The sequence below is a fragment of the Cyprinus carpio genome, chromosome B8 (assembly GCF_018340385.1).
Source record: "Cyprinus carpio isolate SPL01 chromosome B8, ASM1834038v1, whole genome shotgun sequence".
Lineage (NCBI taxonomy): Eukaryota > Metazoa > Chordata > Actinopteri > Cypriniformes > Cyprinidae > Cyprinus > Cyprinus carpio.
Window position 1 is genome coordinate 19215902 of NC_056604.1, and position 26302 is coordinate 19242203.

Consider the following 26302-nt stretch of genomic DNA (forward strand, 5'->3'; position numbering starts at 1 on the left):
ATACGCTTCAACATAAACACCATCATGATGTAAAAAGCCTGTTTTGACCACACGGTGGCGATAGGTTTCGGTGTCTCTATCTGCATTCACAATGAAAAGCAGGAAAATTCTGTCCCGTTTTAGTCCAGTGGAAAAAGCTCGTTGCCATGACAACACGAGCAGTCTGTTCCAGCTGCTGGTAAAGTGATGCTCGCTGCTGAATGATTTGGAGAACAGCAGATCAGACACCAGTACATTTACTGCTCCTTATGTATACAAATAGCATTTCTTCAGAGGAGGTGTAAGCAAACCTGAACTATGGTGGAACTAATGGAGTAATGAAGCTTACACAGACGTGGTGATGAAAAATATATGTTATTAGACACTGTTTTATTTGCTTATTTTGTTACAATGTATTAAAACCACTATATTACAAATGAAGGTCTTTTGGCATGCAAGAATCTGGTCAGATAACAATTAAGACTACAGATGTCTCTGACACTGGTCACACAAACACACATGAAGAGAATCAATTCAAATAAATACATCTGTTTCTTAAGCTTATAGTGATCAGGTTTTGAATTTTTATAATATCTGGGTATTGTGCATGGATTCAAATAAGCCTGTGCAGAGTGAAACTCTGTGCTCTTGAAATTAGTTTCCTGACAAGTATGTTACGATAACTAAAAATAGTGAATCAAACATTTCTAAAGTTAGAAACCACTCTTTAAAACTATAGAGGCTAAAGTTAACCCACCAACAAAATTTGGTTCTGTTTTAGTTCAGTCTTGCACAGAGGTTTATATTTGTTTTAAAGGCATGCACTGTGAATTAAGAACAGAAACAGGCAAATTGTTTGACAAAGACAAACGAATGGAGTTAGGTAGCTGAGCTTGACTTATATAACATATCATCTGGAAGTCAATGCATTTATGCTGTTACATTACTGCAAACAAAAGAAAAACTTTCAGACATCATTTTCTTCACCTACCTTATTACAAAGAGACACATATATACGGGTCAACGGGGACAACACTTAATGTAATATTGCCATAATCAAGCATGGTACTCTCCTTCAAATGTGCATGTAAAAAACATATATTGTTTGGTCTTGCATGGTTGAAAGTGCAGAGACTCTTGGCTACAGTATAAGTGTATACTTTTTTGTTTGTGTGTGTGCATGAGTTTTGTTTTGTTTTTTTTTTCTCCAAAAAGTCCAGTTTTCAGTTTTTATACCATGCACTGGCTCAGCAAGGCTTTTCTTGCAGTAGTCTAATAGTCTGTCCGCTTTGACCAGCAGGAAGCAGTACAGCATCTCACTTTCTTCTGTTGGAGAAACCATATGAACGCTGCCCTCTCAGCGGGACACCATTCGCACAAACTCTGAAAGGGACAGACAGAAAAAAAATACACAGACTTTAACTGAAAACTACTGTGCATCTGTATCCTGCTTTTGCTTTTTTATTATTATTATGTAGTCCAATACTTACCTTCAAAATCTACGTGGCCGTCTCCATTTAAGTCGATGTCTCTCAGTATGTCCTCTAGGTCTCGATGACCAACCTAACATAAACAGGAATGTGATGTTAACAATCAGGTGTCTGGAACCATTGACCCAAAAATGAAAATTCTGCACCCCAAAATGTTTTAGCGTATATGAAAGAATCATTCAATTTTTTTGGTTTTTAGACATGGTCTTTATAGACTCTAGAAGATCCATTTTGGTTTCCTCAAAGAACCTTTCAGTGAACATTTTATTTTAGTGTGAAGAACATAACAAAAATTTAAAGAACCTTTTTTACACTATAAAGAAACTTTTATGGAATGGAAAGGTTCCATGAATATTAAAGGTTCCTATTGATGCCAGTATCTAACCTTTATTTTTAAGAATGTAGCAATTCAATAAAAGAACTATCTAAAGAACTTAATTTCCCCTGTAAAAATACCTAATGGAAAGCCTCCATGGATATTAAAGGCTGGTCATGGAACCACCAATGCCAATGAAGAATCTTTATTTTTAGGAGTGTGTGGAAGAGAATTGTATGCAGATTCATCAGAATTCTCCTTAGAAACAGCATTACAGGTTTGGGAAAACATTAGGGGTAATAAAGGCCTTAATATACTTCAACCAAAATAAAAGAATGAACTGGTCTGATGTCATTTTGAATGAAATCATGCCAAAACGAAGTTCGTTTGAATTCGAAACAGCTTGCCAAAGCGAACTGGTAAACACCTTCAAACTACCACTGGTCAATGCGATTACGTAACCAGTAAGAACATGAGTAAAAACATGAACACAATGGACGCATTCTAATTAAAAGCAATAGTGATACTGTTTTTTATGTTTAGTACTGTAATGCAATCATTTTTACATGAACTGTTCCCTCTTGGTGGAATGTTCTATCCAACTCAATTCAAGCAGCTGAGACCTTAGCCATCTTCAAGAAATGGCTAAAAAACATCTCAGTTTTTGCTGAGAAAATCTTTGTCACCAGATGAAAGTCTACCATTTCACCGAAAGTCGTAACACTTTGATTAAACATCGTGAGATTGAAATTTAAAAAATCTACGCATGGATGAATCGCTCACAATGAGATCTAACATGCATTTAGAAAATAGTAATGTCACTTTCATGTCACCTCAAGCACATTCTCACAAATGTTCCAAAATCACGAACCTGTTGTCCCAACAGCTTCCTCATAGCTTCCCTTAGCTCTCCTGTGCTTATTTCACCATCTCCATTTGTGTCAAACTGGAATACATAACATATATTTCATATTTATTTAATATTTTTATATTACAATCTTTTTAACTCTCCACTCACCTCTTTGAAAGCGTTTCTCAGCTCTTTAATGCCGATCATGTCTGCTGTCTCTGCTAGGAGTTTAGGTCCCATCAACCCTACAAAGTCCTCGAAATCCACATGGCCACCTACTAAGAAAAATCAACTGATGTCAATATTTCGTCATGAAAAGACGTGACAGATAAAATAATGGCTGTGCGCACACAGAAGCTTACAGTTCATGTTGATTTGTTGGCTCAGTTCTATTAGTTCCATCTCGGTGGGCATGTAGCCCATAGTTCTCATGCAGTTCCCCAGGTCTTTACAGCTGATAAAGCCATCTTTATCTTTATCAAACTCCTTAAACGCTTCTCGTAACTCTCACTCGTCAAAACAAACCAAACACATGAATGGCATGTTAACACACACTAATAAAAAACAAGTTAAATGAACCATGAGGTCTAATGAAACAATCTAGGAATGTTTTTAGTATTGTAGTTTCAGCTTATACAGGTTTAAAGAAGTTAAACAAACTATTAAATTTGAGTCATCTTAAAACAACAGATTGAAAAACTTACCATCAATCTCTTCAGGTCTCAACTCTCGATTCTGTAACAAAAAAGACGAGGAAGAAATAGTCAAAACAACACCAGCAAAGGTTGAATTTTAAAGACATAGCACCCAAAAATTTTAGTTCCTCACAAAAAAATACAGGCCATCCAGGAAATGAAGCTCTTCTGGAGATGGATCCATTACTAGAAAACCTTTAACCAATGGTGCATCCAAACCAGTCATAGTGGCCATTGTTATACACTTCTAGTTGTTCAGAGTCACTCAACGTGTATTTAGGACTCGTTTGATAGCGTTAAGAAAGAGCAATATTGCGTTACAAAAAAGTGAGGTGGTCCTGGTCACATGGCAATGGCATTTCTCCAGCGTCACAGCTAAGTGAACAAATCCCTGCAAGTGTGAGAGAGAAAAAAATCTGTCTTCACCTAACAGTGACAACCTTTAAAGGCGATGGAGGAAAGAGAGGGAGAAAGATGGAGAACAGAAGCTGTAGCATTCACCACGGGGGGAAGAAAGGAGTATAAACATGCAGGCTTTACTGACGTAAGACCATGATATTCACACACACACACACACATGCAAAAACATGCAACCTAAATTGTAGACCAAAACAAAGGAGCAGCAATTTATGTGACGTAAATGCGTACGCCTACACGGCAGCATGCAGAATAAGAAAAGCTAAATTGCTTATGTAAGTATCATCAAACATTCCAGGGCAAAGCCACACAGAAGCAAGTCTTTTGTGGACTGTATTTACAGTAAAGCATCATTCACAACGTGCATGACATTGCAGTAGATCTGTATTAGTGTTTGTGTATCTAAATCACATTTTGTTTGTTTGGCATATGCATAGCACTTAGATGCATATTTAGGGTTATGAGTGACCTGGGACCCCATTTCATCCCCTCTACTACATTCACTTTGTGGTTTTAGAGCCCTCAGTATTTCTCAGCCTTTATTATTATGAATAGTGGAACAATCAAAAATTCACAAAAAATGAAATAAATAAAAACCTTATGAAATAAAACAATATTAAATTATATACAAGTATTTTATACATTTGGCAGCATGTGTGCAATTTAATAATAATAATTAAAAAATCTAAATTCAAAATAATGTTATCTCCAAGATATATATATGTATATATATATATATATATATATATATATATATATATATATATATATATATATATATAATAATTGTAATAAAAAATCACATTATTTTATCAGATACAATAAAATACAATACAATATTGTGAATTTTATTACAATTAAAAATAGTTATTTCCAATGTAAATATAATTTAGATGTAACTTATTGCTGTGATGGCAAAGATGAATTTTCAGCAGTCATTAATACAGTCTTCAGTGACACATGATCTTTCAGAAATCATTCTAATATACTGATTTGCTGCTTAATAACCATTTCTTATCATTACGAATGTTGAAAACAGCTGTGCTGCTAAATAATTTTTTGAAAAATGTGATACATATTTTTTTTCAGGATTCTCTGATGAATAGAAAAGTTCATAAGAATAGCTTTTTTAGCATCTTTTGTAACAATTTAAAAGTCTTTACTGTCACTTTTAAGCAATTTTATGCATCATTGATGAAAAAAGAAGGTATTAATTTCTAGCCTATGAAAAAAAAATATATGATATTACCCAAAATATATGATATCAATGACTGATGAAACACATATGCATTAAAGGGTTAAAAGACTTGCAATGATACGTATTTTTATGTATTTTATGTATATACATTTTATTACGACCACCTGGTTTTCTGGTCATTTAATTTTAGATACAATATGTCTGTGCTTTGATTCCATGTCCCAGAAAGCCATGTCTCTGTATAGCTCAAAAATATATTATATGGCCATTGCCCCAAAAATGTCCCTCCTTCATTTTTCTACCTTATCTCTCTGTGTAAAATATCAGAGAATAGCTCATGATGTGTTAGATCAGGAGCTTATAACAGCCTCACTGACAGAAACACTTTGTTAATGAGGTTCCTAGAAACATTTAAAAGGAACATGTTCATATACCTGTAAGCACACAAATCACAACAATAAGGATATGTTAACTTCTAATTCAGCATTATTCTCGCTGTTCTCTGCATTGGGTGTCACAGTTAAATCTTATACACAAAATCATCCATTAAGAACACAAAGTCAAGTCTGTATATTCATTTCAACATTGCTCTTAGCCATAACACAAACGCATGAACTCACAAAGCATTGCTTATGTTATTTATGCCTATTTATTCACACAGCCATATGTGTTGTGAATGTCACAGAGAAAGGGCTGTATGTCTATGTGTGAATTTGCATGAGTGAGAAAGACAGACAGAGAAAGAAAGCATTCCCATTAATAAAAATAAGCAATCCAGCCAACATTTTCCATTCATTCATCATAACAGTTTACTGAACACATTGTGTTGACTGGCTCTTCAGATCTATACACTCTCACAGCGACTATAAACAGAGAGGAAGGGAAAGCGAGAGTGAGACAGATACAGAGAGAGACAATAAAAACACCAAAGAAATAGAAAATACATTATCTGGTTTAATAGCATTGGGAAACGAGATCATTCAGCTAATGCACTCAGTCTCATTGTGTAAGCCATGGGATATGGGAAATATGTATTGCAGTTTGGGAAAAATAAGTCAGAAATGTGTTTTATCAAAAAAATAATAATAATAATAATAATAAAACCCTGGTTTATAGATTCAGAGAGAGACAAATTATATAAACTTTTAGAACTAGAGAAGTATCAATATGTATGAATTATATACATATATTATACACACACACACACACACACACACACACACACACACACACACACATATATATATATATATATATATACACAGAGGGTAAATCCAGCACAGGGAACAGGAGGTTGACACACGTACATCACTTGTAGACCCAACAGAGACAGACTGCACAGACTAGGACTAGGATGATTACCAAACACAGGTGCACAGAATGACTAATTAACTAAACGAGGACAGGAACATGACCAAATAAGGGAATACTTTAAAGTATTTAAGTTATGGTCTTCATTGGGATTTTTCTGTAGTCAGCTTTAGATATGTCTGTTGGACTGTTCCGTGCTGTGTTTTGCCCCTATTTCTGTTCCTGTGTTCCCTTATTTGGTCATGTTCCTGTCCTTGTTTAGTTAATTAGTCATTCTGTGCACCTGTGTTTGGTAATCATCCTAGTCCTAGTCTGTGCAGTCTGTCTCTGTTGGGTCTACAAGTGATGTACGTGTGTCAACCTCCTGTTCTCTGTGCTGGATTTATCATCTGTGTTGGATGCAATTAAAGTTGCATACTTTCGATTATCCATGGCTCTGTGTTCCTTCTGGCAGCATAACGTGACAAGATGTTTATTACACTGTAAAAAGTGATAACTTGCAAAATGTCACCTTAAAGAGATATTTTTATCTGATGTAACCAATATAAATATTTTTTTGTTATAATTTAATGTGTTTAGGTTGGTATTAATTAATATTTTGACTTGAATTAAACCAGTTAATTTACATGCTACCAATAATGTCTGCTGAGTGCACTACTTATTTTATTTATAGCGAATTATAAAAGAAAAAAAATAAATGCATGTAATTAAAACAATATTTAATAATTTTACTATTTACACACTTTAAAATTTCAAAAGGTTTTTTTTAAACACTACTGCCATAGAAGAACCATGAGGTCCTTACACACTGAGTGCTTTTTTTTTTTTTTTTTTTTTTTTTTGAATTTGTCATCCTTTTCTATATCAAAATGCGAGCCTGATCCAAAAATTTTTATGACAGACAAAAGTTTCAGAGGCAGCGTTTAAACGTGATTGACACAACGTGAGGTATTTTTTTTTTTTAACGTGCAAAAATTTCAGACAAGAATTTCTGATTTAGAGGGGCCTGAAGCCGCGTTCAGACTGCACGATTTTAGCCCAGTTTTTGGCTCGCCGACAGGTTTTGAGAAATCGGCGACAAATGCCCGAAATCACAGGCAAATCGGTGCTCGTTCACGTGAGTAACAATCAGGCAGCATGAATGAGCAAAGACGCGATCTGAGAGAATCACTGACAAATCTCCGACGCCCATGAGATATTTGGCATGCTTAATATCTGGACCTGTCGTCGATTCAAAATCATGCTGTGTGAAAAGTGTTCTGACTGAAAAGTACATCAGCGATAACCGACAGCCAATGAGAGAGCAAGATACAGAGCAGCGGGGAGTTGGGGAGGAGTTATAGACCACAATATCAGCAAGCATGGCTTTGTTTCAGAAAAAGGCTTCTTCTCGGTTTATTTGGACCCAAGAAATTGAAGAAAAATTAGTCGAAATTTGGCAGGAGCACCCGTGTCTGTTTGACGTTTCATCTGAGCTAGCCCAGTCTCACGTGAGAACTCCGGTCTTGCATGCTTGATATCGCGTTGTTTCCTTGTCACATCTCGTGTGGGTTTGGTTGTGAAACGTAGTTTGCATGCCAGACAGAGTTGTCGGCGATTCTTCCTATTGTAAAGTCATGCAGTGTGAAACCTTCCGTCGCCGATCCATCGTGCAGTGTGAACACAGCAGCGACTGAATGCTGGCCGAGATAGTCATGCAGTGTGAAAACAACAGTGACCTGACTACTTTGAAAATCGTGCAGTCTGAACTCGGCTTTAGGTTCCCCAAAGAACCTTTCAGTTAATAGTTCCTAAAAGAAACATTTTTTTCTTCTTAGCATGAAGAACATTTTAATAATCTAAAGAACCTTTTTACACAATGAAAAATAAAATAAATAAAACCTTTAGTGCAATGGAACAGTTCCATTATTATTAAAGGTACCTTATCAAAGCATAAATGCCAATAAAGAACATGCATTTATATGATATTAGATTGGAACACATATCAAAGCCTAAATTCCAATAAAGAACATATGTTTATGTTTTTAGATTATAACATTATAACATCAATATGCCTGCCCATTCAAAACATGCTATGGTGTCTTTATGTCGCTATATGGTTGCTAAGGAATTCTGACTGTTAAGAAATCAAAAGAGCACAGTCAAGATCTTAAGTTCCTCTTTCAATTTTTTTTCTGTCATGTGAAAATTGGGTAACACTTTAGATTTGGGAACAAATATAAGAGTTTAATTATTTTGAAATGTATATAAATGTATTCATATATATTACTATTTTTGATGTTTTTGAAAGAAGTCTCTTCTGCTCATCAAGCCTGCATTTATTTGATCAAAAATACAGAAAAAAACAGTAATATTGTGAAATATTATTACAACTTAAAATAATAGTTTTCTATTTGAATATACTTTAAAAAAATAATTTATTCCTGTGATGCAAAGCTGAATTTTCAGCATCATTACTCCAGCCTTCAATGTCACATGTAACATCCAGTCTATCACATGATCATTTAGAAATCATTCTAATATTCTGATTTATTATGAGTGTTGGAAACAGTTCTGCTGTCTAATATATTTGATGAATAAAAGGTTAAAAAGAACTGCATTTATTCAAAATAATAAAAAAAATCTAATAATATATATTCTAATAATATATTTTCTTTACTATCACTTTTTATCAATTTAACACATCCTTGCTGAATAAAAGTATTGATTTTATTTAAAAAAAAGAAAGAAAAAAAAATTACTGACCCCAAATTACTGACCAGTAGTGTATATTGTTATTACAAAATATTTATATTTTAAAAACATAGCTTCTTATTTTTTATTTTTTTTAATTTTTATTCATCAAAGTATCCTAAAAAAGTATCACATGTTCTGAAAAAATATTAAGCAGCAGAACTGTTTCCAACTTTGATAATGAATCATCATATTAGAATGATTTCTAAAGGATCACGTGATAATGATCCTAAAAATTCAGCTTTACATCACAGAAATAAATGATAATTTAAAGTATAATAAATTTAAAAAACAATTATTTTTAAATTGTAAAAATATAACACAATATTACATTTTTTTTCTGTATTTTTGATCAAATAAATGCAGGCTTGATGAGCAGAAGAAACTTCTTTCAAACACATTAAAAATAGTAATGTTTCCAAACTTTTGACCTGTACTGTATATATATATATTATATATATTATATATATATATATATATATATATATAGTAAGTTGCTGCTTATTGATAGTATGTAAGGTAGTTCTTGTAGTTGTGATTAGGTATTAGTTAAGGGATATGGTCATGTTTGTAGAATAAGGCATTAATATGCTTTAAGTATTAACAAATAGCCAAAAGGCTAGTAATATGCATGCTAATAAGCAACTTAATTGTGTTCCTAAGTCTAAAGTGTTTTTGAAAATTGTAAGTCTGATCACTAATATCACTTCTACACAAGCAGCATTTTGATCATTAATATTGTGCAGCACTCAGAACCATTACATCAGGAAACCGACGAGAACCAAGACATATGCAAATGAGAATAACTGGGACACCTTTCAAAATGCAAATTCACTCCCGTCCTTTGTTTTACGAGCAAAATAAAATTTCCAGGCCTCCACAATCATTATGTTGTGTTAGTCAGCATTCATGGAGGCTTTGAGATTATTCAAAGATTTCCCTGAAAGCCTGATTTCATACAAAGACCGCATACCCAGATAATACAAAAATATGAAGGTCTTAACTGATAATTAAAGCTAAAACTAGGTCACTCAGTGAACTGTGGCAACAGAAAAATGGGGCACAAAAAATGGGGCTTGGATCTCAAACACACTGGGAGAAAACATCATAAAACAAGAGAATTTTTAAACTATTTGCTAAAAATGTTTCTTCTGTAAGTGTAGAAATAGGGTAATGAAAGGCTCTTTCTGTAAATTCACTGTTGAATCTATTTTATTAATCTTATATGCACAGAGGACAGGCCATGGTTTAAGATAAATTGTGATATAATAATAAAAAAAAGCTAAAGCTCTGCAAAAAGGACAGAGGAAGGTGTAAATGGGAAACTGTCTGAGTGTGTTTGTTTAGAGGATGGGAGGAGAGTGGCTCTCATTCAGACATGCATATTACCATTCTCACAGCTGGAGGCCTGGTTTCTAATCCAAACAATCTTTTATACAGACAGCTAAACATACCGCACACACTCACACTCACACACATAACTTCAGATTGTGCACACTTTGTTTCAGTCCTGCATTGACAGCCTTCATTGTACGTGTTTTGAAGTACCTTATAGATCTGTGATTCTCTGCTGGTTTTCTTTCCACTTAAAAATGTCCTTAACATAGAATGGGCTTCAAGAAAAACTGACAATACATTTTGTAGATGGTTTCTATGTGCCATGCTCTCAGCTGTAGATCTACAAATACTGATTTTGTATTACTGATACTGAATGAGTGCTTTATTGCATTTATTTAGATAGGAGGACAAAGAGGAAATCACAGAAGAGGAGATTTGGGCCTGGAAAGTCCCGTAAAATTGGAACTCAAACTCACAACAACCTAGAAGCAGAACCAATTTTTAGCTGCTTTATTTTTGGTTACACAATAAAAAACTTATCAATAGAATATGACAATATAGTAACACTTCAGTATAGGGACCAATTATCTCTATTAACTAGTTGTTTATTAGTATGCTTATTATTACCATATTGCCATGTATTAATAAAAGAGTAAATATTGGTACAAAATATCAGTCAAACTGACTCTATTTCTATGCTTGGCAGTCAATAAGTAACCATTCAAAATGGTCAGCAAACTCAGCAAAAAGCATGCTTATCCTTGCTGTAAGTCAACCTGTTTTTAATGATGTCTGGTTTGTATCTTCTTTTATCCTGAATAGTTGTGTTGACTGTTTCTTAGAACACAAGTTGTCATTCTCTTTTCGAACACACTGTTAATAAAGAACAAAGATTATTGGAGTATAGGAATATATTGGAGTATGTTTCTTTACAAGAAAATTCATTCTTTCTACTTCAAAAATGTGTTTAATTCAATGTGTTACTTGCTATTTCTTTGTAATTATTTGTAAGACTAAAAATAGTGATTTCTTTACAAATGGACTCCAATAATCCCTTTTTTTCAGTGAATCATAACAGACCCACAATTCATTTTTCAGTTGCAACCCACCAGTTGAGAACTATTGCAACTAAATACCATAGTACATGAATATGGTAATCATATCAAAGTTCGATGGTATACCATCTGAGTACACAAGGTTGCTATTGTGCAACTGTCCTTGTCCTTTATTGTGAGCTTAAAAGTATTCATAAACCTTTCAGAAATGTCATAGCCATGCTTTTATATGCAAGCCATGACTATGACATCAAAGCTTATTGAGTGGATACAGAGGCCAATTAATGATGCTTCTGTTTATGCTTCTCGGTTATCTGTGACACAAAGATAAATGTTATTTTCTGGCTCTTGTTTTGTTCCTTACGAATCTCTTTCTCTCACACACAGGTGCATCTTTTTATCTGTCATGTTCCATCCATCTCTATTTTCCCCTCGTTTTTCTCCATGAGATGATTCATCCCAAGGAACAGCTTCAGGGGCAGAAGCCCTTCTCTGCCTCTTCTCCTCTGATATGTTGGTTTTATTTATCCCTCCATCCCCTTTTCAAGCTCGCTGTGAACTTCAGTGTGCAACCTACTTTTAACTGTCACCTCTCATCCTGTCAGCAGACACAGTCACAAGATCACCATGCACTCAAACACACCCCCACTGCAATGCAATGCATATTATCACACAATATCTTTCATAATCCTTGAATGTACACCTGTTTCCACCTGTACACAAAAATATGCATAGGCAAAAAAAAAAAAAAAAAAAAAAAATTTCAACAGCAAAAGCAGTTCCTAAGGTCATATTATTGTGCATTATTGTAACAGAATAAGACTTGGGAAAGAGGATTACTTTAAAGCACTGATTTCCAAGAAGGGGGCCATTAGGCAGTTTCTAGGGGATAGTTGTTGGAAATATTTAGATTTTTTTTATTTATTTTTTTTAAATAGATGACATTTATTCTTTTTCTTTTCCCGCTAAACAATATTGACTATAATATCATTTGTTATGAAAGGATATTTTAGCCTTACAGATGGGGTTGACAAAGACATAAAAGTTGGGAAACACTGTTTTAAAGAACATATGCTCTAAAATAAGACATGAGAAAGAAGAATTAAAATGGCGAGAGAGACCTGTGAAAGTGTGAAGAGATGAAGGCATTTAATCAACCTATAAACACTTCTTGACTGAGAGAATGAGCTCATTTATTCAAGATATTCATTTGTCACATACATGATTATATAGAGAATATATAACCAGCAGTGAAATGTGAGTCAACTGTATTTATCACTGTAAGTCAACTAATGATGTACAATCAATACACAATAGATGAACCTAAAGAGCACTGCCCACATAATAAAATCTGATAATGTTTAAAGCTGACATGACATGAAAATTCATGTTTCATTTTTTGGAGCTGTAATTCTTAATCAGAATGTTGAAAAACTGTGAAATGACAGTTTAAATGTGCTGGACTTCTTCAATCATTTAGCTCACTTAAACCCTTTCTTACAATCAGTTGCAAGCTTGCATTCAGAACTGCTTCAATTTGTCCAGTATGTTAATAATATGCATGTTAATAAGCAACTAGTTAATAGTGAGAATTAGTCCCTATACTTAAGTATTACAGAGATTTGGTGCCATATTCATCTCTTTTCAAAGTATTTCTTCATTTTACCCAAACTCAATGTTAACATGATAAACTGAATGAAAAGTCTGTCATGATGATAAAAGAGTTTGCATATTCCAGCATCTTGGGCTGTAGACAAGGAAACGCTCTGGATGGATAGCTAGTGATATTATATAAATCAAAATAGCCTGCAAAACAAAGATAAGTTGTTGCACATTCATATATATACACACTGGCTACAATATTGACACTAGATCCATTCAATTTCCTTCTTCTTTTCATCTTCACACCCTCACTTTCAAGTATCTGGTTCTTGATCTCCCAGAAGAGCATGGCAAGGTCATTGTAACCTCAAAAAACACATCAGTAAGAGAAAAGAAGGAAGGGCGTGTTTGACAGTAGACACAAAAACATATCAGAGGAACGACACAGATGCACAAAGAGGTGTGAGACTAAAAATAGCACTAAAGAGAAGTGAAGCCCATATCTGGTTTAACATCTACAAGGTTTATGGAGGGAAAAAGTTGCACTGTCATCCAAGGACATTTTTGTCAGTCTTATTTCAACACCCCGTCAAGGCAAGTGTTGGGAATTTAGACAGACCTACAGGGAATGTGTCACCCCTGTGATCTGAAGCCTATTACGCTGCGTTTCTGGTAAATTGTGTTTACACACACACCCAGCGAGAGACTGTAAGCCAGCCTCACTGATTCATACAGCGTCTGAGGCTGACAGCCTAAACAACATACTTGCAAACAGAAGGTTTCTCCCAGTAATGTGAGATTCCTCCATATACTCCAACATTTTAGATTTGAATGATGCAGTCAATAAGGGTGACTTTAAATTAACTAGGTAGCAAATAAGGTTATAAAACCCTGTATAATGATTGTATTTAGGGGCTTCGAGAAAAAAAAAACACTGAAGCAAATGTAAATGGACCATCACAATATAAACAGACAGATGGAGGGTTACAGTGAAAAACGCTCTGACCTTGAAGGCGAATATTATTGGACTCATTTGCCAATGTTTTCTAAATAGCCGCCAGTTCATTTTTCCCTTTGATCTAACAAGTGGTGCTTTTTACTATTTGTACATTGAGAATAGCTCTGACCTTGAAGCTGGGTATATTTAATGGGTTTAATCTGGTTTATGTTTATGACTAACCCTCCAGTTCATTTCCACCCTCAAAGAAGGGTTTATCTTATTAACATGGATTCTGAAATGTGGTGATATATCAGTTTTAAAAGCTTCCTGCATAGCAATAATAGTACGACCCACATTAGTGTAGCTGCAAATGAATGTGTGTGTTTGTGTGTGTTGTTTTCGAATTGCAGCGCAGCATCAAAGTCATTGTGGCGGTGCCATCAGACAGCTTTTAATCATTTATACACAGAATCTCACAGAAACGGCTATGCTTAAAAAAAATTGCATTTCACAAACAGACATTGTATTCTTTATCTATTCAAGCCTTTCAATGTCTAAGCAACAAAAGGAGCACCCTCCCGCCCAGAGCTCATCCTTCTAGCCAAGACTCCTTTATTATTAATGCAACTGATTTTCAAAGTTCTGTGATACGTGTTCCGAAGGCAAGCTTTCACGACGTTCTAGACATCCAATCCTCTGAGGAGCACATTTAATCAGTGGCAGCTCACAGCTGTTTACTGTCAGAAAGCATTCGATCAGGAATGAAACTCTGGGGCACATTGTGAATATAAATTCACATTCATTTTGATAATATTCCTTATAATTAAAAAACATCTCAGTCAAATAAATGTGCAGATTCAGGTACATGGGACAGAGAAAATTGCATAATATGGTATCAAATGCCAAACTATTGTGTGTGAGATATCATGATACTGGTCTGTTTAGACTGGTCATATAGAGTTGAATGATAAGCAAGTCTTGGCGGCCATATTTTTGTAATTCCCAGCTATTTTCATATTTGAAAGGGGAACGAATTAAATAATTTAACTACAATGCAATACCAAACAATAATCTGACTAAATTATGTTTCATTATCATGTCAAATCAGTAATATCTGAAAACAATGGCAATATTAATTGTGTTTCTTAAGCACAAATCATGCAACAAAATAGTATTTTTCAGGATGGCTCAGCTAAGGTGCGGCCACATTTACTGTTGTTTTGCAATTTTTCTTGGACAAACTCCAGTGATTTCAGTACAAATGATGGGGCATTTTCACATCCACATTGCACCACACATTTTGTGAAAGAGTTGCTCATAAAGATTTTGCTATGGGTTCAAGTCCTGCAAATTCACCGCAATGATCAACAGAAAGCTGTTTGGTTTGAAAGTGACTTGTGTGAGAACTGTGCTTTATAGATTGCTATACTATTGATAAAGGGATCTTTTTGGCCTGCAAAATTTCGCATAAAATTTAACAGAAATTTTGCTAATATGACTGCATCTTAATGAAGGACTAGACGACATATAAGGAGTTATGATTTTGGCCATATGAGCAGGTTGACTATCTCAGGCCTGTCTCTGATAATATGAAATATTGCTAAGTCAGCCCCATCTTCTTTTTGAAATTTGTAAAAAAAACAGACAAACAAACAAAAAAAAACGAAACAACGCGCCTGAAATTGCACAGTGTCTACTCGTGACCAAAAAAAAAAGTATGTTCTATGAATATGGGTTGCATGCATGAAATCCTGACATACCAAATCCACCATTTTATTATTATTATGTGACCTGCACAGTAGCATTGCTTCAGTGTCATTCACAACTCGTCTCTTGTGGCCTCGTGGGAAAGTAAAGTGTTGACTGAATGCACACAGAATCTTGACAGAAATATTCTGGAATTTTTTCCCCTATACTATATATATATTTTTTTCAAATATTATGAATTTGGACACACTACTCTTTCAGCGTACTGTTTTTTGCATACTATACTGATGGAATAAGACATATTCAGATAAACACAGCATATGAAAACTTCTAAATGCAAAAGCCTCTAAGTGCCATTGGAAATTTTCTTCTAAAATGGGCATTTGTATCAGGCTCCATGTGTTTAGGTTCAGTAATTTCACTTTATTGGCAATGAAGGTCCTTTTCGTTGCCATTAAAGTGAAATAACTGAACATAAACATGGAGCCTGGTAAAATGCTCATTTAAGAAGAAAATTTCCAATGGCACTTAGAGGATTTCACATTTGAAGTCTCCATATGCATATGACAAAACTTGTTAAAGCCAATGAAAAAAACTTGGAAAGTTCAGTGACTGCACCAGCTAAAAAAAAAAAAACCCTGATTGATAAATATGTTTGAAAGTTTATTATTAATATTGCCCTCTTTTGATTTATTTGATTATATGGAATTATAAATTCCATTTTCTAGACAAATGACATTGCCTGTCCACCATTTTGAATGCAATTGAAAACCTTTTTGAACTCATACAGTTAATTAAATATTCAACAAATTTGGGTCTGATAATGTTTAGACCATGTATGCTGGACAAAATATAGCTAGCCTATCAAAAGCTTTTTGATGGACTCAATTCTTCTCATGGAACACATGAAATCCAATATATCCCATAGTGCTAAATTGAACTCAAACGCCCCTGGAATGCTTGATAAAAGTGTCACGAGAGTTGCCTACTACTAAAGTCAGAGTTATTGTAGCCTACTGTATGTTTAGAGGCAGGAATCTTTGAGTTCAATTTAGCACTATGGGATATATCACGGGAATTCGTCCCCCCCACTTTTTCGGTCAAGTGTGTTCGCATAGAGGTTTTCAAGAGCTGGTGTGAATAAATATAGATTTAAACTCAAAGAGACAGGACAGTCTGCGCATGACCTGATATTTTATTCGGACCCAGAAAAAGGCGAGATGCAGTGTGTGTTTCATTCATACTCGAAGCCAGAGGGGCTCTCACCGCAGAAAGTCGTACAAGGAAATTCCTAATATGGACAAATGCGTCCAGCTATCGCTGTATGAAAACAGTTGTTTTCACAGAAAAACAGAAACTTTTGGAAACCCGAAGACACTAAACATACGATTGCGACAATATATGTTTTTTCAAGTCATCTCCAGCAGGTGATAAATAAAGTATATGAACAATGCAGTGCTAACTGACATAGCATTTATTACATATAAACTATTCTGCCTTATTATGTGATATAAAAGTGTTTGTAGTATATAAACAAATCATTATTATTCATTATTGTCCAGCAGTTATAGATTTCTAAGCCAATTAAAAGCTAGAAATTTGAGAAAAATTTGAGTTGCCAATAGTATATACTACCAGTCAAAAGTTTTAGAACAGTAAGCTTGTTAATGTTTTTTAAAATAAGTCTCTTCTGTTCTCCAAGCCTGCATTTATTTGATTCAAAGTACAGCAAAACAGTAAAATTTTTAAATATTTTTACTAGCCTATTTAAAATATCTGTTTTCTATTTGAATATATTTCAAAATGTAATTTATTGAGATTTCAAATCTGAATTTTTAGCATCATTAATCCAGTCACACGATCCTTCAGAAATCGTTCTGATATTCTGATTTGCTGCTCAAAAAAACACTTATTATGATGATGTTGAAAACAGCTGAGTATGATTTTTTTCAGGTTTCTTTGATGAATAGAAAATTCAGAAGAACAGCATTTATCTGAAAATGTCTTTATCATTACTTTTGATCAATTTAAAGAATCCTTGCTGAATAAAAGTATTCATTTCTATAGTTTCTTTTCCAAAAAATTAAAATTATACCAACTCTTTTACCAACAAGCTTTTGAATGGTATAGTGTATAATGTTGCAAAAGCTTTTTATTTCACATAAATGCTGATCTTTGGATCCTTTTATTCATCAAAGAATACTGAAAAAAATTGTACTCATCTGTTTTAAATATTGATAATCAGCAAATCACCATTTGATTGATAATCAGCAAATCAACATTTGATTTCTGAAGGATGTGACACTGAAGACTGGAATAATGATGCTGAAAATTCAGCTTTGATCACAGGAAATAAATTACATTTTAAAATATAATAAAATAGAAAACAGTTATTTTAAATAGTAAAAATATTTCACAATATTACTGCTTTTGCTGTACTTTGGATCAAATAAATGCAGGCTTGATGAGCAGAAGAGACTTTTTTATAAAACATTAAAAATCTTACTGTTGACTGGTAGGCTATATATATATATATATATATATATATATATATATATATATATATATATATATATATATATATATAGTATATATATAATTTCTGTCCCCCTCACTTCTGAAAGGATGGCTACGCCCCTGAAGCATTCCCTTCTAGAAATGTGTATTTACACAAAACTTTTTGTCATTATAGCACAATGCTCAGTACCGTCTAAACTTGGTGAGTGAACTGGAAGCGTTTGTGTTACTCGCAATTTTAAGTCTTTCTAAAATCACGACTGTCTACTGACATTTACTCGTAGCATAAAGTTTATGTCATTGACGTGTTTGACACCATGAAAGCGGCTTACAGCTACATTTAAATGAGACCCATTATAAAACTCGTATTGTCAGGGTGTGTTCAGGCCATACCTGTCCGAACACCGAGCTGAGGAATGGCCGCAGGTTGAAGTCCGCTTCAGAAGATGCTGCGCTGGACCTCCTCGATCTGCGGGAGGAGCGGCTGGAGGAAGCGGGGACTGGCGAGGATGAGGCGGTGGAGGCTGGACACGCCTCTCTGCTCGATAAAGAAGACCCCGGTCGAGCCAGTTGAGGTGACTCAAAAAACAGAGCCGTTTCGTCCCTGGACTCGGAGAAAGACTGAGTTCTGGTGGGCATGCGTGCGACGTGAGAGTGCTTGGGTCGGGGCTCTTGAGGCAGGTCGTCCCGGGTGGCCCGGTGGCGGTGATGGTGGCGGTTGTGGTGGTGATGATGGTGATGATGATGGTGGTGGTGTCGTCTGGCTGTCTTGCGCTCTGTTCCATCTGGAAGCTCCGACAGGTCCTCCTGACTGTGAGCCGTGGAAAGAGCGTGTCCATGGGAGTGGGAGTGTTGTGGGTGGCTCTTCTCTGAGCTATTTCGGGTACCGACCAGTGAGGGGTGACAAAGGGGTCTCCGGGAGCTCGCATCGCAATCCGCCGTCTCCGCTCCAGATGCCGCTGCCGCCGCGGAGCGCTGATGGTGTACCCGCCGGGCTCCGGGATGGTCGCTTCTGGCCGGTGCGGAGGATCTCAGTAAGGAAGTCGTCGATTCGCTTTTGGGGAGCGTGAAACTCATCCTCAGCCTTGTAAAATGCCCTTGAAGGTAAAGGCTGACCTTTGTGGTGTCACATTATTATCATTTGAAAATAATAGCCCGGTGTAGAGTGCTAAGAGTACATCGGCACCTCCTCGATGGCATATTGGGCTTGAAATGATGCTGTCGAGATCTTCTCCTCTTGGAGTTGGTGCCACCTGATTGCTCCGTAAGGCGGTATAAGCGCTATTCTGGTAGGACGCGTAGGTATGGGGAGATGGGCTAGGAAATAAACCAAAAAAGATTCAGAGGGAGAGAGAGAGAGAGAAAGAGAGAGGGAGAGAGCGAGGACACGCGGAACGTATGGTGTGCATCATCAGATGCCTGTGGGTGACACAACATAACATGCAATGTATGGACCAAAACATAGAAAGAATCTCTTTCTTTGTCTAAGCTTCAGTGTATTTGGTATACTTCAGTATAAAGAGAAGTACTGTAGATACAAAAGTGTACAAAAGTGTAGTTAATGTCGACCAATATCTACCCCCATATGGACATAAAGACTTTCCTGGACATTTAGAAATTAAGCAAATTGAATATTATTCTGGTACATGAAAGCAAGCAAAGCATTTATTTATATTCAAAATTCTGATCTAACAGGTAAAATATAATTTAATTTTATAATTGTTTAATGTAAAACATGTATTTAATTATGTTGTACGCTCATGAGGTATAGCAGGTTTATCAAATAAAATATACACAACATATAATGCATGTTTAAGGAAAACTTGTATTTAATATTTGATGTAAAATTCTAATCTAACAGGTTTATCAGATAAAATATAAATAAAATAATAGTTTACAATGTATGTTATGAAAACACATTTAATATTTAATTATGCCCTATGTAAAATTCTAAGCTAACAGGTTTATCAGATATCGATAAAAATAGTCAGTAATGCATGTTTAATGTAAAACACATCTTTAATAATTAATTATGTTCTATGTAAACTTTTGAGGTAGCAGGTTTATCAGATAAAATATACATAAATTATAACGTGTTGTGATGAAAAACTTGAATTTAATATTTAGCCTATTATGTCCTATAAATGTGCAATTCTGAGCTAACAGGTTTATCAAATAAGATATAAATAAAATAATACTTTACAATGTATATTTAATGAAAACACGTCATGGCCAAAAATATCCGCACCCTTGGTAAATATGATCAAAGAAGGCTGTGAAAATTAATCTGCATTGTTAATCCTTTTGATCTCTTATTTTAAAAATTCACAGAAATCTAACCTTTCATTGGATAATAAGAATTTATAATGGAGGGAAGTATCATTATGAAATAAATGTTTTTCTCAAATACACTTTGGACACAGTTATTGGCACCCCTGGAAATTCTTATGAGTAAAATATCTCTAAAGTATATTCCCATTCATATTCACAATTTTGAGCACTCCAGGGTGATTATGAAAATGAAATTACGGTATCCAGCCATGGCTTCCTGATTCACAAAAATATAAAGAGGAGGGAAAACAAAGGCCTAATTCCCTTAATCATCCATCACAATGAGAAAAACCAAAGAATATATTTCTGATGTGCAGCAAAATATAATTGACCTTCACAAATTAGTGAAGTTTGTTAAAGAAAAGTGCTAGAGCAGTGATAATTCCCCTTTCCACCATCAGGGCAATAATTAAGAATTACCAATCAACAGAAAATGTTACGAAACTGCCTGGAAGAGGACATGTGTCTATATTGTCCTAATGCTCGCTGAGGAGGAGAGTTTAAGTGGCTAAAGACTCTACAAGGACCACAGCTGGAAAATTGCAGAAAATAGTTGAGTCTCAGGGTCAGAAAACCTTAAAAACAGCACCCACATCACCACATGTTGTTTGGGTTTCAAGAAAAATTCCAGCATATTCAGTTATCAGACACGATTGGAATTTCAAATGGGACTGGCTTTTATGGTCAGATGTACCAAAAAAATTTGCTTTTTAGCAACAAACACTCAAGATGGTTTGGTGAACACAGGGATAAAAAGTACCCCATGTGTACAATGAAATATACTGCTGTATTTTTGATGTTGTGGGCCTGGACATCTTGTTTAGATACATGGCATCTTTGATTCTATCAAATACCAACAGATAAAAAATAGATAAGTGACTGACTGTTAGAAATCTTATAATGGGCCATTTTTGGATCTTCCAACTGTACAATAATCCAACCTTAAAAACAACACAAAAATGGGTCACTGAGCTCAAAACCAACCTTCTGTTATGGCCATTCCAGTCCTCTGACCTGAACCCTACAGAAAATGAGAGGAGTGAACTGAAGAGGAGAAGCACCAACATGGAGCTGGGAATCTAAAGGGTCTGGAGTGATTCTGGATGAAGGAATGGTCTCTGATCTCTTGTCATGTGATCTCTAACCTCATCAGGCATTATAGAAGAAAATTTAAAGCTGTTAAACTGGCAAATGGAGGTTTCAAAAAGTATTGAATAAAAGGGTGCCATTAATTGTGGCCAATGTGTATTAGAGAAAAACATTTATTTCATAATGATATTTCCCCCCATTTTAAATTCTTATTATCCAATGAAAGGTTAGATTTTTGTGAATTTTTTTAAATAAAAGATCCAAAGGATTAACAATGCAGATCAATTTTCACAGCCTCCTTTGATCATATTTACCAAGGGTGACGATATTTTTGGCCATGACTGTATTAAACATTTATGTAAAATTTTGAGCTAACAGGCTTTATCAGATAAAATATACATAAAATAATAGTTTACAATGCATGTTTAATGTATTTAATATTTCATTATGTCCATGTTTTCATTTATAATTGTTATAGGCCTATAAAAATGCAGGCTATTTACGAGAGTAACTATCTATTATAACCAATGTAAAAGAAATCATAAAATACTGATCCCCTGGTGTCAGCTTCATTCTTATATCCTAAAATTTAAGATTTTATTTGTAACCCCTAAAAATCTTCCACTGAGCAATCTATATTTTGTGACTACATGTCAACATGTACTCCTGCTAAAAAAAGCTCAAATAAAATAAAAAAAACAGCAAAATGTAAAAATCAGTTTATGCAATATACTATATGCTACAGTATGTTTAAAAAGCTGGCAAGAACCAGAATTAGATTAATAAAGTAGGACTGTAATCACAGTTAGTATTAATCAGAAAAGTGGTTGACTAATATTGTTTTTCAGTGCTTAGTTCTTAAAATTTATATTCACACTTCCCTGGTCTTATGTGCTTGGTTACATCATTGCCATACATGACGAAACATATTTTCATTAACTCCAATAAAACCTTCCCATCTACCCAGGGTTTTCAACCATCTTGAATGTGTTCTGAGTCCCCAGGGTGATAAAGTTTTCAGAACGCATCACGTTGAGGAGTTCTCTTCTCTCCCCCACAGATTTTCACTTGATTAAACACAGCATCCTATTGCGCTACATGTGCAGGACATCCCAGCCTCAGGCCACTCATGGTCCATTTATTCCTTATGAACCAGAATGAGACAACCTGCATAAAACATGACATTTAGACCCAAAATTCAACCTCTGCCTTGCTCATTCCAAGTCTTATTTTTAAAAGCCATCATCAAAAGAGGTATGCATACATGCACAACATTAAGCCAAAGGATAATACAATAGTTCAATCTATAGGGTCACAGTAATGTCAGGAGCATAGGCGGAGCGTGTGTGGGCATGGGAAGTCGGGGACTTTGGGCAAAAATGCCACTAAATCATACTAAAATGCCCCTGCACAAACATATTAAATCTATAACGTCTTTTGCTTACAAAGTGAATTTGATTTGACAGTGTCCGTTGGCATAGCGGCATTAAATTAAGATCTGCTCATGTAGCACCCTATTTAATTTTAGGGGTTTTTACAGTGTTGCATATTTTAACCAATGACACACAATTCTGTTGTGTCTAGTTCTTGCCTATAAAGACGGGTTCATGATGTTTAAAACATTTGGCTGCTTTTATTCTTACCGTGGAGTTGGTTCACCCTCCGCCTATGGTTAGGAGACTGAAATATTATAGTTGTCTTCTGAAATTGTGCAGAACATCATACATAAAAAGAAAGAGTATACTAATATTTTATATAATAGCATTAATACTAAAATGCTGACTGTGTTGTAAGGGAAAATCTTAGATTTTGATGATCCTTCAGACTAAAATGAACTTATTTTCTCAGTCAAAGAGCATCAGTTCTGAAAACCGACTTTAGTTTTCTTTTGTTTAAACGTGTCTGATCATTTGGATGTATGTCAATTTATTTTTATTTTTTCAGCAAAGGGCCTTTAGCAAAGGGCCTTTGATGCAAATTACAGGCCTATTATGTGGTAATATCTGCACTTTGAATTTGCAAATATCTAAACAGATGGTTAAACTGTTCTAAATATTCATGAATGATGAATAAATGTTGCCGAAATAAATGTATTCTAATACTTTCTTTTTTTTTTTAAATCATATGATTTTCAACATACTTGATCATACATGATCATATTATTCAACATACTTTTTTCCTGCATTTCACACATCTTTTGAAATCACTAATGCAGGATCCTTAGGAAAATTGTTGTAGTGTGTGTGTGTGTGTGTGTGTTGAGGCACAGGCTGAGAGCTTGTCTGCTGTAGTGTTCAGGGAATGTGCCCTGCAGTGTCCCTGTCTGCTTCAGAATGTCGCTCCACTATGTTGCCAACCTCCAACATTCATCAAAGTTTTCTCTTTCAGACACTGCTATTGGTAAAATGTGCCCTTTTGTGCTGATACAAGCCTTGCTCATCCAATTAAAAATCTAAACCTTCACCTCCAGAAGATGAGTGGAAACATTCATCCAGACTCGTTATTAGCTGCTGTACACTCGCCCTGTCACGTCCACCGAGAAATGACTGTCTAGCTCCACCTTCCGTCAATGATGCTATATTGCAATAGGTAAATTTCTGTGCTGGTACACTCAGAACAAGTTATTTTAACTTTAATGAAGCGTTTTTGAACGCCATGTCACTTGAGACGCGAGCGAAACGGTCAAACATATAGCGTGTTTAAAAAAGTGGAAAAGCAGCGCAGTGTGCAGTATGTAAAGTTATCTTTTACATGCATTTGAATAGTGAAAGTGAACTGTGCTAAAATCTATGTAGCCTACCCCGGGGCCAAATTATTACAAAACCGAGCGCATGGGAAATAGATTTTCAGTTTTTAGAACAGTATTATACAGCATATACACTATTCATCAGAAAGATGTGACAGCTGTGTCTGCCAACCCTTACCAAAAAGTACAGGTCCTTCTCAAAAAATTAGCATATTGTGAAAAAGTTCATTATTTTCCATAATGTAATGATAAAAATTAAACTTTCATATATTTTAGATTCATTGCACACCAACTGAAATATTTCAGGTCTTTTATTGTTTTAATACTGATGATTAATACTGATGATTTTGGCATACAGCTCATGAAAACCCAAAATTCCTCAAAAAATTAGCATATTTCATCCGACCAATAAAAGAAAAGTGTTTTTAATACAAAAAAAAGTCAACCTTCAAATAATTATGTTCAGTTATGCACTCAATACTTGGTCGGGAATCCTTTTGCAGAAATGACTGCTTCAATGCGGCGTGGCATTGAGGCAATCAGCCTGTGGCACTGCTGAGGTGTTATGGAGGCCCAGGATGCTTCGATAGCGGCCTTAAGCTCATCCAGAGTGTTGGGTCTTGCATCTCTCAACTTTCTCTTCACAATATCCCACAGATTCTCTATGGGGTTCAGGTCAGGAGAGTTGGCAGGCCAATTGAGCACAGTAATACCATGGTCAGTAAACCATTTACCAGTGGTTTTGGCACTGTGAGCAGGTGCCAGGTCGTGCTGAAAAACGAAATCTTCATCTCCATAAAGCTTTTCAGCAGATGGAAGCATGAAGTGCTCCAAAATCTCCTGATAGCTAGCTGCATTGACCCTGCCCTTGATAAAACACAGTGGACCAACACCAGCAGCTGACATGGCACCCCAGACCATCACTGACTGTGGGTACTTGACACTGGACTTCAGGCATTTTGGCATTTCCTTCTCCCCAGTCTTCCTCCAGACTCTGGCACCTTGATTTCCGAATGACATGCAAAATTTGCTTTCATCCGAAAAAAGTACTTTGGACCACTGAGCAACAGTCCAGTGCTGCTTCTCTGTAGCCCAGGTCAGGCGCTTCTGCCGCTGTTTCTGGTTCAAAAGCACACGCCTGTGCACGGTGGCTCTGGATGTTTCTACTCCAGACTCAGTCCACTGCTTCCACAGATCCCCCAAGGTCTGGAATCGGTCCTTCTCCACAATCTTCCTCAGGGTCCGGTCACCTCTTCTCGTTGTGCAGCGTTTTTTGCCACACTTTTTCCTTCCCACAGACTTCCCACTGAGGTGCCTTGATACAGCACTCTGGGAACAGCCTATTCGTTCAGAAATTTCTTTCTGTGTCTTACCCTCTCGCTTGAGGGTGTCAGGTCGGCAGTCTTACCCATGATTGCGGTTTTGAGTAATGAACCAGGCTTGGAGTTTTTAAAAGCCCCAGGAATCTTTTGCTGGTGTTTAGAGTTAATTAGTTGATTCAGATGATTAGGTTAATAGCTCGTTTAGAGAACCTCTTCATGATATGCTAATTTTTTGAGATAGGAATTTTGGGTTTTCATGAGCTGCATGCCAAAATCATCAGTTTTAAAACAATAAAAGACCTGAAATATTTCAGTTGGTGTGCAATGAATCTAAAATATATGAAAGTTTAATTTTTATCATTACATTATGGAAAATAATGAACTTTTTCACAATATGCTAATTTTTTGAGAAGGACCTGTAGTATACTTCAAGTTTATTTTATTAAGTATACTTAAGTATAGTTCAAGTATATTTAGACTTTTTGTAAGTATAAGTCAAGTATACTTAAATGTCATTTTAAGTATATTTCTGAGAAGTACATAAAGCCCATTTCTGAGAAGTACATAAAAAGTAAACTAAAAGCATACTTTCCTATTTTTTGTTTAAAAGAAGTATACTAATAGCACACTTGAATAAACTTCTTTTTCATAAGGGAATGTAGGATA

General features: G+C 35.3%; 1 protein-coding gene across 2 annotated transcripts; it reads right to left on the minus strand.

Annotated features, from left to right (window-relative positions):
• Nucleotides 1-341: 341 nt before the first annotated feature.
• Nucleotides 342-19473, minus strand: LOC109077892 (calcium-binding protein 1-like). 2 transcript variants are annotated; one of them, XM_042730003.1, is made up of 7 exons: nucleotides 18542-19473; nucleotides 3340-3370; nucleotides 2998-3141; nucleotides 2804-2913; nucleotides 2657-2731; nucleotides 1470-1542; nucleotides 342-1362 (listed from the first exon to the last, which is right to left on the minus strand). In XM_042730003.1, exons 1-7 carry the CDS (start codon nucleotides 19223-19225, stop codon nucleotides 1337-1339), a joined length of 1143 nt encoding a protein of 380 aa, XP_042585937.1. In that variant the 5' UTR covers nucleotides 19226-19473; the 3' UTR covers nucleotides 342-1336. The 2 variants fall into 2 exon arrangements, with proteins under 2 accessions (XP_042585937.1, XP_018948760.1); XM_019093215.2 differs by lacking the exon at nucleotides 18542-19473 and adding an exon at nucleotides 3464-4242.
• Between the last annotated feature and the right edge of the window lie 6829 nt (nucleotides 19474-26302).

What these genes read in the sequence shown, in the direction of transcription:
- LOC109077892 (XM_042730003.1), bottom strand. Translation starts at nt 19,225, where the DNA reads ATGAGTTTCACGCTCCCCAAAAGCGAATCGACGACTTCCTTACTGAGA. An exon ending in TCAGCTCGGTGTTCGGACAG is followed by an intron (nt 3,371 to 18,541) that starts GTATGGCCTGAA and finishes TTTTTGTTACAG; the next exon opens with AATCGAGAGTTGAGACCTGA. An exon ending in GAGACCTGAAGAGATTGATG is followed by an intron (nt 3,142 to 3,339) that starts GTAAGTTTTTCA and finishes TTGACGAGTGAG; the next exon opens with AGTTACGAGAAGCGTTTAAG.